At 51.1% G+C, this 14604-nt stretch overlaps 1 protein-coding gene across 2 annotated transcripts in view; it reads right to left on the minus strand.

Moving 5' to 3' along the window:
- LOC126517907 (DNA-binding protein SMUBP-2-like) overlaps positions 1-14604 on the minus strand; it is a 104800-nt gene that overhangs the window by 13070 nt on the left and 77126 nt on the right. For both annotated transcript variants that reach the window (XM_072285379.1, XM_050167730.3), the window contains one exon: positions 12812-12986. In XM_072285379.1, the coding sequence (XP_072141480.1) occupies positions 12812-12986 (175 nt within the window). The remainder of the gene's footprint in view (positions 1-12811; positions 12987-14604) is intronic.

Genomic DNA, 14604 nt, shown 5'->3' on the forward strand with positions numbered 1-14604 from the left:
TGTTGTTCGGCCTGGAGTTTGCGGACAGCAGGACGACCAAAGACTTCCGTGAAGTTGATCTTGAACGCCGACCATGTCGGGATGTCAGATTCGTGGTTACGATGCCACAAATGTGTGACGTTGCTCAAGTAAAAAATTACGTTGTTGAGCTTTGCCGTATCGTCCCAGTGGTTGTGCACGCTGACTCTGTCGTACGAGGCGAGCCAGTCCTCGACGTCCTGATCACCGGAACCCGCAAAAACAGCAGGATCCCACTGACGCTGCACGCCAGGACAGATGACAGTTGGTGCCGTGACTGCAGCTTGTTGACCTGGATAGGCAGGCATGGTTCGAGAAAGCTGGGAAGGATCGTCCGGCATGGGCCTAGATGGTTGAAGGGTTCAGCTGCTAAGTTCCAGCGTTGATGGAGTCGTACTGAGCACCTCCACCAAATATCAAGGTGTTTATTGACAGGGTACGCAAGGAGTGAGAGGTCGAACTCGGTGCGGTAGTCAATCCCTGCGAGCAGTCAGAACCGGCCCCGTGCGTAAAGCGCTGGTGTTGCGCCTGACTGAGTGGCACTTCTTTACATTTCATACGCTGGAGATGTGCCGGGCTAACCGGCGCTTCTTCGTTACAGTATATCCTTTTTATTTCTTTAAATATCCTTTGGAAATAGTCTACAATATATGTATTTTGTTGTATTTTTTTGGTTCTGTCAGCATAATCTCTTATTCTTTTGTACTTTAGAGCAACATTGCACAACTCATTGATACATTTTTGTATTTGTGGAATTGGATTGTATTTTTGTGTTCTTTGTATTTTCTGCCTTTACTATTTTGCATATCTCGCTTTTATTACCCTGCTGCCAATACTGTTATTAGTTTTATGCACTAACAAGAGGTCCTCTAACAGCTTCGTGCTCAGGTTCCTCCTTCTTGAGGCAGAGTGCAAGAGAACACGTGGGGCAACAGAAGGGAACGAAGAGACAGCACTGTTGTCCTATGTGCACTCATGCACTTTACCTCAAGTTATGCAATACCAACTAGCCCACCCGTCCGTCCTTTCGGACCTCCTTCTGTATCTTCATTTATGTAACATATTTTTGTAATTGAATAAAATGTTCTGATTCTGATTCTTGAGAGTTCTATGAATGTTGTGTTCGTACCTTCTTCAATCCTTGTACCAACAGCACTAATGCCATACAATGAGTCATAGTAGTAGTCAAGAGTTCGACGAAAGTTCGTCTGGTCTGGTAACATGATGATGAAGAAATTGCGGTCACTGACCAAATCCAGGTGAAAATAACACAAAGACGTTTCGGGACCCGTAGGGTTCCTTGATCACACTAAAAGCGGGCAAGAGCTGCAAGTCGTTTTTATGCCAAAATGTGATGTAGAGAACGGGTGTAGTTGGCAGGCCAATTTCCATCAGTCCTGTTGATACTGTTGTCTGTAGTTTGAATAAATAAAGATTCTAACAAGAGTCGCGTCATCGGATTCTTTTCCTTAGGTATTATAGCAGCATTTTCCCAATCGATGCAGTGACTGCGATTATCGGCGTGTTCGGCAAGGGCGTTCGAGGCTTTTTTCTTGTTGGGGACGTCCCTTTGGTGCTCTTATAATCTTCTCATGAATTTGCCGGTTTCACTGATGTAACTGCAGCTGCAGTCTGCGCATGGTACCTTGTAGATGACACCAGGGTAATTCTTGCTTTCAAGCTGATCCTTTACGTTAACAAGCTGATTTCTCAGCTTGTTGGATGGCATGTGTGCTATTACAAGATCGTATCTTGAGAATGCGTGGCTAAGAGCTTCGCTGATGCCAGGCACATATGGGACGACAGCGCATTTTGTGAACGACTTGCCTTGAGACGGCTTTATATTGTTACGTGTGGAAAGACACAGACGAAAGATGCTACTTACACGCTATTTACACTGGAGCCAGGCTGACACTCGCTCGTGCCAAGGGCACCGACCAACTTCTTCGTCATTCTCGCGGCGGCTCGTCTCTTGAGCATCGCTCATCATCATCATCATCAGACTGGTTATGCCCACTGCAGGGCAAAGGCCTCTCCCATACTTCTCCAACTACCCCGGTCATGTACTAATTGTGGCCATGTTGTCCCTGCAAACTTCTTAATCTCATCCGCCCACCTAACTTTCTGCCGCCCTCTGCTACGCTTTCCTTCCCTTGGAAACCATTCCGTAACTCTTAATGACCATCGGTTATCTTCCCTCCTCATTACGTGTCCTGCCCATGCCCATTTCCTTTTCTTGATTTCAACTAAGATATCTTTAACTCGCGTTTGTTCCCTCACCCAATCTGCTCTTTTCTTGTCCCTTAACGTTATACCAATCATTCTTCTTTCCATAGCTCGTTGCATCGTCCTTAATTTCAGCAGAACCCTTTTCGTAAGCCTCCAGGTTTCTGCCCCGTACGTGAGTACTGGTAAGACACAGCTGTTATAAACTTTTCTCTTGAGGGATAATGGCAACCTGCTGTTCATGATCTGAGAATGCCTGCCGAACGCACCCCAGCCCATTCTTATTCTTCTGGTTATTTCAGTCTCATGATCGAGATCCGCAGTCACTACCTGTCCTAAGTAGATGTATTCTTTTACCACTTCCAGTGCCTCACTACCTATTGTAAACTGCTGTTCCCTTCCGAGACTGTTAAACATTACGTTAGTTTCCTGCAGATTAATTTTTAGACCCACATTTCGGCTTTGCCTCTCCAGGTCAGTGAGCATGCATTGCAGTTGGTCCCCTGAGTTACTAAGCAAGGCAATATCATCAGCGAATCGGAAGTTACTAAGGTATTCTCCATTAACTCTTATCCCCAATTCTTCCCAATCCAGGTCTCTGAATACCTCCTGTAAACACGCTGTGAATAGCATCAGAGAGATCGTATCTGCCTGCCTGACGCCATTCTTTATTGGGATTTTGTTTCTTTATGGAGGACTACGGTGGCTGTGGAGCCGCTATAGATATCTTTCAGTATTTTTACATACGGCTCGTCTACACCCTGATTACGCAATGCCTCCATGACTGCTGAGGTTTCGACTGAATCAAACGCTTGCTTTCTCGTAATCAATGAAAGCTATATATAAAGGTTGGTTATATTCCGCACATTTTTCTATCACCTGATTGATAGTGTGAATATGGTCTATTGTTGAGTAGCCTTTACGGAATCCTGCCTGGTCCTTTGGTTGAGCATCGCTCGATGATATCGTAATATTACCCCCCGGCGGCAAAAGCACCGTCGCGGTGCTGTTAAATATCCAAGGTGCATGAAGAGTTGTAAGGCTTGAGTCGGGCAACGTGGACAATATCACTGGTTGTCACAGCGGAGGACGTAGTGGGTGTGGCTAGAACGATTTCATAGGTGACATCGGTCACTTTGCGTATCACGCGATATTGGCCTGTGTAACAGGAAAGCAGTTTTTCACAAAGGCCGACTTTACGCGATGGTGACCAAAGCAACACGAGGGCGCCGGGCACAAAATGGACATCACGGTGACAGTGGTCGTAGCGTTGTATCTGCTTGTCTTGAGATACTTGTAGACGAGTGCGCGCAAGTTGGCGAGCATGGTCAGCATGGGCGATTGCATCACGGGCATAATCGCAAGTTGAAGCTATGGCGGACGGAAGCACAGTGTCCAGTGGTAGCATCGGTTCGCGACCATACAAGAGGTAAAATGGGGAAACGCCAGCAGTTTCGAGACGGGAAGAGTTGTATGCAAAGGTAATGTAAGGTAGAGCCAGGTCCCACTCACGGTGGTCGTCTGAGATGTATTTGGATAGCATGTCTGTAAGGGTGCGGTTCAAACACTCAGTGATGCCGTTCGTTTGGGGGTGGTAGGAGGTGGTAAATTTGTGCTGTATTGAGCAGGCACGCATGATGTCGTCAATGACTTTGGCCAAAAAGGTGCGGCCGTGGTCTGTAAGCAATTGATGCGGAGCAGCATGCATCAAAATGATATCATGTAGGAGGAAGTCCGCAGCATCATTTGCGCAACTGGTCCGAAGAGCACGGATTACGGCGTGGTGGGTCGTGTAGTCCGTCGCGACTGCAACCCACTTGTTTCCTGATGTGGATTCCGGAAAGGGGCCGAGAAGGTCCAAGCCGACACGATGGAAGGGCTCAGCAGGGATGTTGAGCGGCTGCAGGTAACAAGCGGGGAGGGGAGCCGGGAAGGCTTGCGTCGTTGGCAAAGTTCACAAGCGGCAACGTAACGTCGTACGGAACGGGCAAGGCCCGGCCAGGAAAAACGGCGAGGTACGCGGTCATAGGTTCGAGATACGCCGAGGTGTCCTACCGTTGGTGCGTCGTGGAGCTCTTCTAGAACGGTGGAGCGGAGGTGTTTAGGTATGACAAGTAGGAACTCAGAGCCGTCCGGATGAAGGTTACAATGGTACAGAGTAACGTCGCGGAGGACGAAGAGGCGTAGAGCAGCATCGGCCGGAGAGTGTTCAAAACGGTCGATGAGTGCTCTGATGTAGGCGTCACGGCGTTGCTCGTCCGCGAAATGAAGCAGCTGGGATACAGAGAATACGCTAGAAGCACTGGCAATATTGGAGGAGTCAGAGTCGTCAACAGGGTAACGCGACAAACTGTCAGCGTCTTGGTGCAGGCGGCCAGACTTGTACACCATGGAATATGAAAATTCCTGTAGCCTCAAAGCCCATCGACCAAGCCGGCCTGTAGGATCTTTTAGCGATGAGAGCCAGCAGAGAGCATGATGGTCAGTGACTACGGAAAAAGGGCGACCGTAAAGGTAAGGGCGAAACTTCGCAACCGCCCAGACAACAGCAAGGCATTCGCGTTCCGTAATGGAATAATTGCGCTTCGATGGTGCTAGGAGGCGGCTCGCGTAAGCAATAACACGATCCTTGCCACGCTGACGCTGGGCTAAGACGGCACCTACGCCATGACCGCTGGCATCTGTACGTAATTCTGTAGGGGCATCAGAGTCGAAGTGGGCGAGAATGGGTGGTGAGGAGAGAAGAGTGACGAGACGAGAGAAGGTGGCGGCTTCTGTAGTACCCCACGAGAATTGTATGCCTTTCTTCAAAAGATTAGTTATGGGCCTAACAATTGTCGCAAAATCTGGAACAAAACGACGAAAGTACGAGCACAGCCCTACAAAACTTCGAACGTCTGCGGCTGTCTTCGGAACTGGAAACTCTCGGACAGCGCGAGTTTTGTCAGGATCAGGCTGTACTCCGGAAGCATCAACGAGATGGCGCAGAAGATTAATTTGTCAGTGGCCAAAACGACATTTGGACGAGTTAAGTTGCAGCTTCGCCTTTCGAAATACATCAAGTATAGTTGTGAGACGCTCAAGGTGAGTGTCGAACGTTGGCGAGAAGACAATGACGTCGTCGAGGTAGCAGAGGCATGTGGACCATTTGAAACCTTGGAGCAAGGAATCCATCATATGCTCAAAGGTGGCAGGGGCGTTGCATAATCCAAACGGCATTACTTTAAATTGGTATAGGCCATCAGGTGTGATGAACGCGGTTTGATGAACGCGGCAGCCAGGCTGACACTCGCTCGTGCCAAGGGCACCGACCAACTTCTTCGTCGTTCTCGCGGCGGCTCGTCTCTTGAGTATCGCTTGATGATATCGTAATAATATTGTCACGTGGTGGTGACGTTCAAGAACACAGCAGCAATACTGTAAAGAACAAACCTAACTTTTATTGGGCGAACCTGTGCCCACAAAAACAGGCTACACTTATAGCACAACGATAGCGGCGAACACTGTCGGCGATCGTCGAAAATCTGCTCAGCGGGTCAAGCGCGTCAGCTTTTATACAGCAGTCGTCGAATGTTCCAGACTAATCGCTGGGACCCGCGCGTATTCCACAATGTTCTACGCCATTCGCGTCAGGCGATGAAATCAGATAACATAAGGTTCGGCGACAACAGACAGCCGGGTAGAATCATCGATAACTTTCCAGAAACGTCGGATACATGCAGGCGCGTCCGTCGCTGTGCGATTACAGTTGTTAAGCGGCGAAACGTGGTCGCCCGATAAAGATAAGTACACGTGTCAATACCCCCCTCTTAAAAAGCATCGACCCGATGCTGCAAACAAACGAAGTTAATAAACAAAAGTACTCGTAGCAAAGAAAAGAACGAAAATGACGAAGTTAGTCAGCGTCCGTAAAAGGGTTTAAGGCGCACCACGTGGACCACTTCAGATCGTGCGCGGCGCCGCTGTGAATGCGAAATGCCGTCTGGCACGACCTCATAGTCCAGAGCGCCAATACGTCGGATGACCTTGTAGGGTCCGAAATAGCGTCGGAGTAGCTTCTCACTGAGTCCTCGTCGGCGTATCGGGGTCCAGACCCAAACACGGTCGCCAGGCTGGTACTCGACGAAGCGTCGTCGGAGGTTGTAGTGTCGGCTGTCGGTCCTCTGCTGGCTCTTGATTCGCAGGCTGGCGAGCTGTCGGGCTTCTTCGGCGCGCTGCAGATAGCTAGCGACGTCAACATTCTCTTCGTCAGTGACGTGGGGCAGCATGGCGTCGAGCGTCGTTGTCGGGTTCCTGCCGTAAACCAGCTTAAAAGGCGTGATCTGTGTTGTTTCTTGCACTGCCGTGTTGTAAGCGAAGGTTACATACGGCAGGACCGCGTCCCACGTCTTGTGCTCGACATCGACGTACATTGCTAGCATGTCGGCGAGGGTCTTGTTTAGGCGCTCCGTGAGACCATTCGTCTGCGGATGGTAGGCAGTTGTCCTCCTGTGGCTTGTCTGGCTATACTGCAGAATGGCCTGGGTGAGCTCTGCTGTAAAAGCCGTTCCTCTGTCGGTGATGAGGACTTCTGGGGCACCATGTCGCAGCAGGATGTTCTCGACGAAAAATTTCGCCACTTCGGCTGCGCTGCCTTTTGGTAGAGCTTTAGTTTCAGCAAAGCGGGCGAGATAATCCGTCGCCACGACGATCCACTTATTCCCGGATGTTGATATCGGAAACGGCCCCAACAAATCCATCCCAATCTGCTGGAATGGTCGGCGAGGAGGTTCGATCGGCTGTAGTAATCCTGCTGGCCTTGTCGGTGGTGTCTTGCGTCGTTGACAGTCTCGGCATGTCTTGACGTAACGGGCGACGTCGGCGGTCAGACGCGGCCAGTAATACCTTTCCTGTATTCTCGACAGCGTCCGGGAGAATCCGAGGTGCCCAGCGGTTGGATCGTCGTGTAGGGCGTGCAGTATTTCTGGACGCAGCGCTGACGGTACAACAAGAAGGTAGCTGGCGCGGACTGGTGAGAAGTTCTTCTTCACGAGCAGGTTGTTTTGTAGCGTGAACGACGACAACCCGCGCTTAAATGCCCTAGGGACAACGTCGGTGTTTCCTTCCAAATACTCGACGAGGCCTTTTAGCTCCGGGTCTGCTCGCTGCTGTTTAGTGAAGTCTTCCGCGCTTATTATCCCAAGGAAGGCGTCGTCGTCCTCGTCGTCTTGCGGCGGGGGATCGATGGGGGCGCGCGATAAGCAGTCGGCGTCGGAGTGTTTTCTTCCGGACTTGTATATTACCGTGACGTCATATTCTTGTAGTCTGAGGCTCCACCGCGCCAGCCGTCCTGAAGGGTCCTTTAAGTTAGCTAGCCAACACAATGCATGATGGTCACTGACGACTTTGAATGGCCTGCCATAGAGGTAAGGGCGGAATTTAGCTATAGCCCAAATGATGGCGAGGCATTCCTTTTCAGTCGTAGAATAGTTGCTTTCCGCTTTTGACAGCGACCGGCTAGCATACGATATCACCCTTTCAAGTCCTTCTTTCCTCTGGACTAGGACGGCACCGAGGCCTAGGCTACTGGCGTCAGTGTGGATTTCGGTATCGGCGTCCTCGTCGAAGTGTGCAAGTACCGGCGGCGACTGCATGCGTCGTTTGAGTTCTTGAAATGCCTTGGCCTGCGGCGTTTCCCACTTGAACGCGACATCACATTTGGTTAGATGTGTTAGCGGCTCCGCGATGCGTGAGAAGTCCTTGACAAAGCGCCTATAGTAGGCACACATGCCAAGGAATCTTCGCACTGCCTTCTTGTCGGTTGGCTGCGGGAACTTTGCGATGGCAGCTGTCTTCTGTGGGTCGGGGCGTACTCCTGATTTGCTGATCACGTGGCCTAGGAACAAAAGCTCATCGTAAGCGAAGCGGCACTTTTCCGGCTTCAGAGTGAGCCCTGATGACTTGATGGCTTCTAACACTGTCGCAAGCCGCCTAAGGTGATCGTCGAAATTTCCGGCGAAGACAACGACGTCATCCAGGTAAACAAGGCACGTCTGCCACTTCAGTCCGGCTAACACCGTGTCCATGACGCGCTGAAACGTTGCAGGCGCCGAGCACAGTCCGAATGGCATGACCTTGAACTCGTAGAGGCCGTCTGGCGTGATGAAGGCAGTCTTTTCGCGATCTCTCTCGTCGACTTCTATTTGCCAGTAGCCAGACTTGAGGTCCATCGACGAGAAGTATTTAGCGTTGCAGAGCCGATCCAATGCGTCGTCTATCCGTGGAAGGGGGTACACATCCTTCTTCGTGATCTTGTTCAATCGACGATAGTCGACGCAGAAGCGTAGGGTTCCGTCCTTTTTCTTTACCAGGACTACAGGAGAGGCCCACGGGCTTTTCGACGGCTGGATGATGTCGTCGCGCAGCATTTCGTCGACTTGTTGCCTAATAGCTTCACGTTCTCGCGTCGAAACTCGGTAAGGGCTCTGGCGGAGTGGTCGAGCGCTCTCTTCTGTTATTATGCGATGCTTTGCAACTGGTGTTTGTCGAATCCTCGATGAAGTAGAAAAGCAGTCTTTGTATCGTCGGAGAAGACTTCTGATCTGTTGCTGCTTACTCACAGGAAGACTTGGATTCACGTCGAAGTCTGGTTCGGGGACAATGCTCATCGGTGTAGATGCGGCTGAATCCGAGAGGACAAAGGCATTGCTGGTTTCCACAATTTCCTCGATGTATGCGATTGTCGTGCCCTTGTTGATGTGCTTGAACTCTTGGCTGAAGTTGGTTAGCATAACTTCCACTTGCCCTCCGTGGAGTCGAGCGATCCCTCTTGCGACGCAAATTTCACGGTCGAGCAGTAGATGTTGGTCGCCCTCGATGACGCCTTCTACGTCAGCGGGTGTTTCAGTGCCGACGGAAATAATAATGCTGGCGCGCGGCGGGATGCTCACTTGATCTTCGAGCACACTCAAGGTGTGGTGACTACGACAGCTCTCCGCCGGTATCGCTTGATCTTGTGACAGCGTTATCGATTTCGACTTCAGGTCGATGACTGCGCCATGTTGATTCAGGAAGTCCATGCCGAGAATGACGTCTCGTGAACACTGTTGGAGGACAACGAAGGTGGCAGGGTAAGTCCGGCCATGAACGGTAATTCTTGCCGTGCAGATCCCAGTCGGCGTAATCAGGTGTCCTCCAGCGGTGCGTATTTGAGGGCCTTCCCATGCAGTCTTAACTTTCCTCAACTGGGCGGCGATGGGTCCACTCATGACGGAGTAATCGGCTCCTGTGTCTACTAAGGCGGTGACTGCGTGGCCGTCGAGAAGCACGTCGAGGTCGGTGGTTCTTTGTCTTGCGTTACAGTTAGTTCTCGGCGTCGGATCACGGCTGCGTCGTGTTGAACTGAAGCTGGAACGTCGCGTCGTCAAGTCGTCTTTCGTCGGTGTAGTCTTGGCTTCCTGACTTCGTCGGGACGGCGGCGTGTCGTCATTAGGTCGTCGAGATGGTTTCTTCATCGTCTTCGTCGGCGGCGGAGGATCTTCGTCAGTTCGACGAACAGCAACCGCACCTCCATCGGTTGCTGCTTTTAGTTTTCCGGATACGGGCTCGCTGACCGGCCCCGGGCTGGGCCAGTGTATGGTCGGCGCTGCGGCGAGAGGTAGCGGCTTGGTGATGGCGAACGCGATGGTCGTCGAGAGCTCCACTGAGTAGCGGCGAGGTAGTCAGCGATATCGCGAGGGCGTTTACCTTGATGCGGGTGCGGAGCGTTGACGGCGAAACCTCGCAGTCCCATCTCCCGGTAGGGGCATCGGCGATACACATGGCCGGCTTCTCCGCAGTGATAGCAGAGCGGGCGGTGGTCGGGGGCTCGCCAAATGTCCGTCTTCCTCGCGTAGGTACGCTGGGCGACGGGTGGGCGTGCTGGCGGCGGCGGCGGCGGACGACGGAATTGCGTCGTTGCAGGGCCCTGGCGTGGTCGCGGAGGGGGACCTTGACGGCTTGCGACGGCGGCGTATGTCATCGCTTCTGGCTGGGGCTGCGGTAATTGTGGTTGCAGCTCGGGAACTCCAAGCGATCGGTGCACCTCTTCTTTGACGATGTCGGCGATCGAAGCCACTTGGGGCTGCGACGAAGGCAGGACCTTGCGCAGTTCTTCGCGCACAATGGCCCTGATGGTCTCCTGAAGGTCGCCGGAATCCAGTCCTTGGATGGCGTACTGCGGCGTGAGCCCCTGGCGGTTATATTGCCGGGTGCGCATCTCCAGAGTTTTCTCGATCGTCGATGCCTCTGCCGAAAACTCAGCTACGGTCTTCGGCGGGTTACGAATAAGTCCTGCGAAGAGTTCTTGCTTGACGCCCCGCATCAGGAAGCGGACTTTTTTCTCTTCTGACATTTCCGGGTCGGCGTGCCGGAAAAGACGGGCCATCTCTTCCGTGAAGATCGCGATCGTCTCGTTTGGCAGCTGCACTCTGGTTTCTAGTAGTGCTTGGGCTCGCTCTTTTCGCACGACGCTTGTAAACGTGTGCAAGAAGCCGCTTCGGAAAAGGTCCCACGTCGTTAAGGTGGCTTCCCTATTTTCGAACCACGTCCTGGCGGCGTCTTCCAATGCGAAATAGACATGCCGCAGCTTGTCGTCGCTGTCCCAACTGTTAAACTTAGCGACCCTCTCATACGTTTCGAGCCAGGTTTCCGGGTCCTCGAAAGTTGATCCGCGGAACGTCGGAGGTTCCCTGGGCTGCTGCAGCACGATGGGGGACGCTGGGGCTGCCATTGGGGTTGCCTTGTCCACAATCTTCTTGGTCTTCTCAGGTAGAAGTCCGTGCTCCGGGGGCAGCTGTTGAAGACGGCGGCTTGCTCGATGCTCCGGGACTACGTTGGTGTTCTCTTTGCGGTCCGGGCTTGGATCACGGCTTGTCGGGGGCGTCCGGTACATGAACGAAAAGCACCTCCACCAGATGTCACGTGGTGGTGACGTTCAAGAACACAGCAGCAATACTGTAAAGAACAAACCTAACTTTTATTGGGCGAACCTGTGCCCACAAAAACAGGCTACACTTATAGCACAACGATAGCGGCGAACACTGTCGGCGATCGTCGAAAATCTGCTCAGCGGGTTAAGCGCGTCAGCTTTTATACAGCAGTCGTCGAATGTTCCAGACTAATCGCTGGGACCCGCGCGTATTCCACAATGTTCTACGCCATTCGCGTCAGGCGATGAAATCAGATAACATAAGGTTCGGCGACAACAGACAGCCGGGTAGAATCATCGATAACTTTCCAGAAACGTCGGATACATGCAGGCGCGTCCGTCGCTGTGCGATTACAGTTGTTAAGCGGCGAAACGTGGTCGCCCGATAAAGATAAGTACACGTGTCAATATGGAGGACACGAGCTTCCATTTTGTTAATAAACTTCTTGGGGTACCCGTTCCTGGACAATTCGTGACGAATTGTCTTCAGTTCGTTCTGCATTTCGTTGTCACTTGAGCAGATGCATGTGGCCCGCGTCACGAGAGATGAGACGACGGATTGCTTGTGGCAAGCCGGGTGACATGAATTGAAGTTTAAATACCGGCCGGTATGAGTCGCCTTCCTATGCACAACAAATGAGAGTCTCATTCCACTTCGCTGCATGAGGACGTCAAGGAAGGGGAGGCTGATGCCACACTAATTTTGTAGTAAATTGTATGGCTGCTTCTGCCGAGTTGAGAAGACGCAAGAGGCGTGAAGCGTCCTGCCTTCGCACAATGCAGAAGTAGTCATCGACATAGCGGACGAAAACCTTTGGCGCGGGAGTGAAGTCAACGAGGGCCTTCTGTTCAATGACCTCCATGACCAAGTTGGCTGTAGTAACGGAAATGGAAGCACTCATGGCAGTTCCGTTGATCTGCCTGTAAAGTGTGATCAAGGAACCCGTACGGGTCCTGAAACGTCTCTGTTATTTTCACCTTGACTTGGTCAGTGACCGCAATTTCTTCATCATAATGAGTCATAGCGTAGCTGCAAACTCTTCTGAACTTTTTGTAAGTTTTAAAAATTTGGGATTATTTTACAGTTTTACAAATCTTGCGTGAAGTGTTACGAAAAATGCTGTATGTGAAAAAAAATCGTCAGCTTCTGAACGTCATGTTAGAAATTATTCAATGGTAAAATGGTGCAAAAGGGGTGCTTTTTTCGTGAAAGTCGATATAGATAAGTTCCTGGTTCCTGAAACATGCGAAATCTGTAGCAGCAAAGTTGCTGAAAGACTTAGTGTGATAAAAAAACAATGCGTTTGTTGTCAGTCTTGGCTGTTTCAACTTTGATGCTGCTGCTTGTATGCTGCGTGTAAAGCTATTGCTAATAAAGTATGTATCCCACAAAAGGCAAAGTGGATACCTCTCCTCTCATCATCCATCTAAAATACATTTGAACACATCTTTTTGTGTAGCAATGGCAATGCGGAGGTAGCGGGTGAACGGACTTATATGAGGAAAGAGCAGGCCAGTGAAAACAACATGGTGGTCTTCCATGTAAAGGAATGCTGCTGTTGCAGTAAATGAACTCAGAACTGAAGGAATCGCTGAAGTACGCTGTCTGACAGTACTCACTCCGTTGTCCTCTGAGAACGTTGAGCGCCATTCTGCTTTGAGGCCTGCCTTGGCTTCATGCCCTGAACATTTTGGGCATCCTGTGCTGGCTGCTGGCGTGACTTGCTGGCCCGCTTGTTCACCTCCGTTGCTCGCAATGTGGATGGCCTTGGTGTGGATGAACACAGTTCGAGGTCTGCAATAATAATAATAATAATAATAATAATAATAATAATAATAATAATAATAATAATAATTTCATTGATTGATTGAGTTTAACATTCAAAGCAACACAAGGAGGGCAGGAATCTGTAGAGGAATGTTCCAAGACAACTTCAGCCACCGTGAATATTTTAACCCCCTTCCATGCCATGCAATTATCTAGAATTATGACCAAAAATGGAAAATTATTTTTAATTATTTTTTTAGCACAAAGCACTGCAGACAATGTTTTAAATGTTCTATTTATTCAAAATATGAATAATTATTTTCAACACTGAAGCTTAACAGCACTATACCATATTCCGTGCTATAGGTATGAAAAGTAGGGGTGTGCGAATACTGGGTCATTTAATTTCGAATCGACTAGCGAATGTTCCCATAATTCAATTTGTGAATTGAATATCTGATATTCGATGTCTTGAATATCCGATTTGTGAAAGGGTTTATTGGTGGCGCCTAATGCGAAGGCACAGCGACCGGGAACGGCGAGGCAGCCCGAAGCACTGTCCAAACGGACGCCAGCAATCAACAGCGCGAGCGGAGACGAGCCGCGTGTTGGCGATGCGGCTGTGCCGCGAGGCGCGTCTTCTTCTTCACAATCTCCCCCCGGACAAAAAGAGCCATCCTGGCGCCTTAAGAATCGGGAGGTAGAGGGTCGTGGTAGGGCTTGAGACGCGAGACGTGGACAATGTCATGTCCACGCCGGCGCAAGTCTTCAGGTGGTGACAGGGGCTCAATGAGAAAATTCACCGGGGACGTTTGTTCCAAGACTCGGTAAGGCCCTTCGAATTTTGGGACGAGTTTCGAGGAAAGCCCCGGCGTTTGGAAAGGGACCGACAACCACACAAGAACGCCTGGAGCGTAGGTGGTGTTTGGACGCGTGTCGATGCGGTTTTCTTTCTGGCGCTGCTGTTGCTCTGCCGTAAAGGAGCGCGCTAGCTGGCGGCATTCTGCGGCTTGCCGAGCGACGTCGGACATAGGTAGACACTCGGAGGCGTCAGGACGGTATGGAAGGAGCGTGTCGATGGTATGCGTGGGCTCGCGACCATACAGGAGGAAGAAAGGTGAAAATCCCGTAGTGGCCTGGATCGCGGTGTTGTACGCGAACGTGATGAATGGAAGGATGCGGTCCCAGTTACCATGATCAGATGCCACGTACATAGAGAGCATATCACCAAGTGTGCGGTTAAATCGCTCTGTGAGCCCGTTAGTCTGTGGATGGTATGCCGTGCTTGTCCGATGAATAATGTGGCATTCCGAAAGCAAACTTTCGACGACTTCGGAGAGGAAGGCGCGACCTCGATCGCTGAGGAGTTCTCGAGGTGCGCCGTGTCGAAGCACGAAGCGATGTAGGACGAAAGAGGCTACATCCCGCGCTGTAGCACTCGGTAAAGCAGCAGTTTCGGCGTAGCGTGTCAAATGGTCAACAGCAACTACGATCCACCGATTGCCGTCTGGCGTCATAGGAAGCGGGCCGTATAGGTCGATGCCGACGCGATCGAAGGGTGCGGCAGGGCACGGGAGCGGCTGCAAGGCACCAGACGGGCGTAAAGGCGGCGATTTGCGGCGTTGACAGTCAAGACAGCACCGAA

The sequence above is a fragment of the Dermacentor andersoni genome, chromosome 11 (genome assembly GCF_023375885.2).
Source record: "Dermacentor andersoni chromosome 11, qqDerAnde1_hic_scaffold, whole genome shotgun sequence".
NCBI lineage: Eukaryota > Metazoa > Arthropoda > Arachnida > Ixodida > Ixodidae > Dermacentor > Dermacentor andersoni.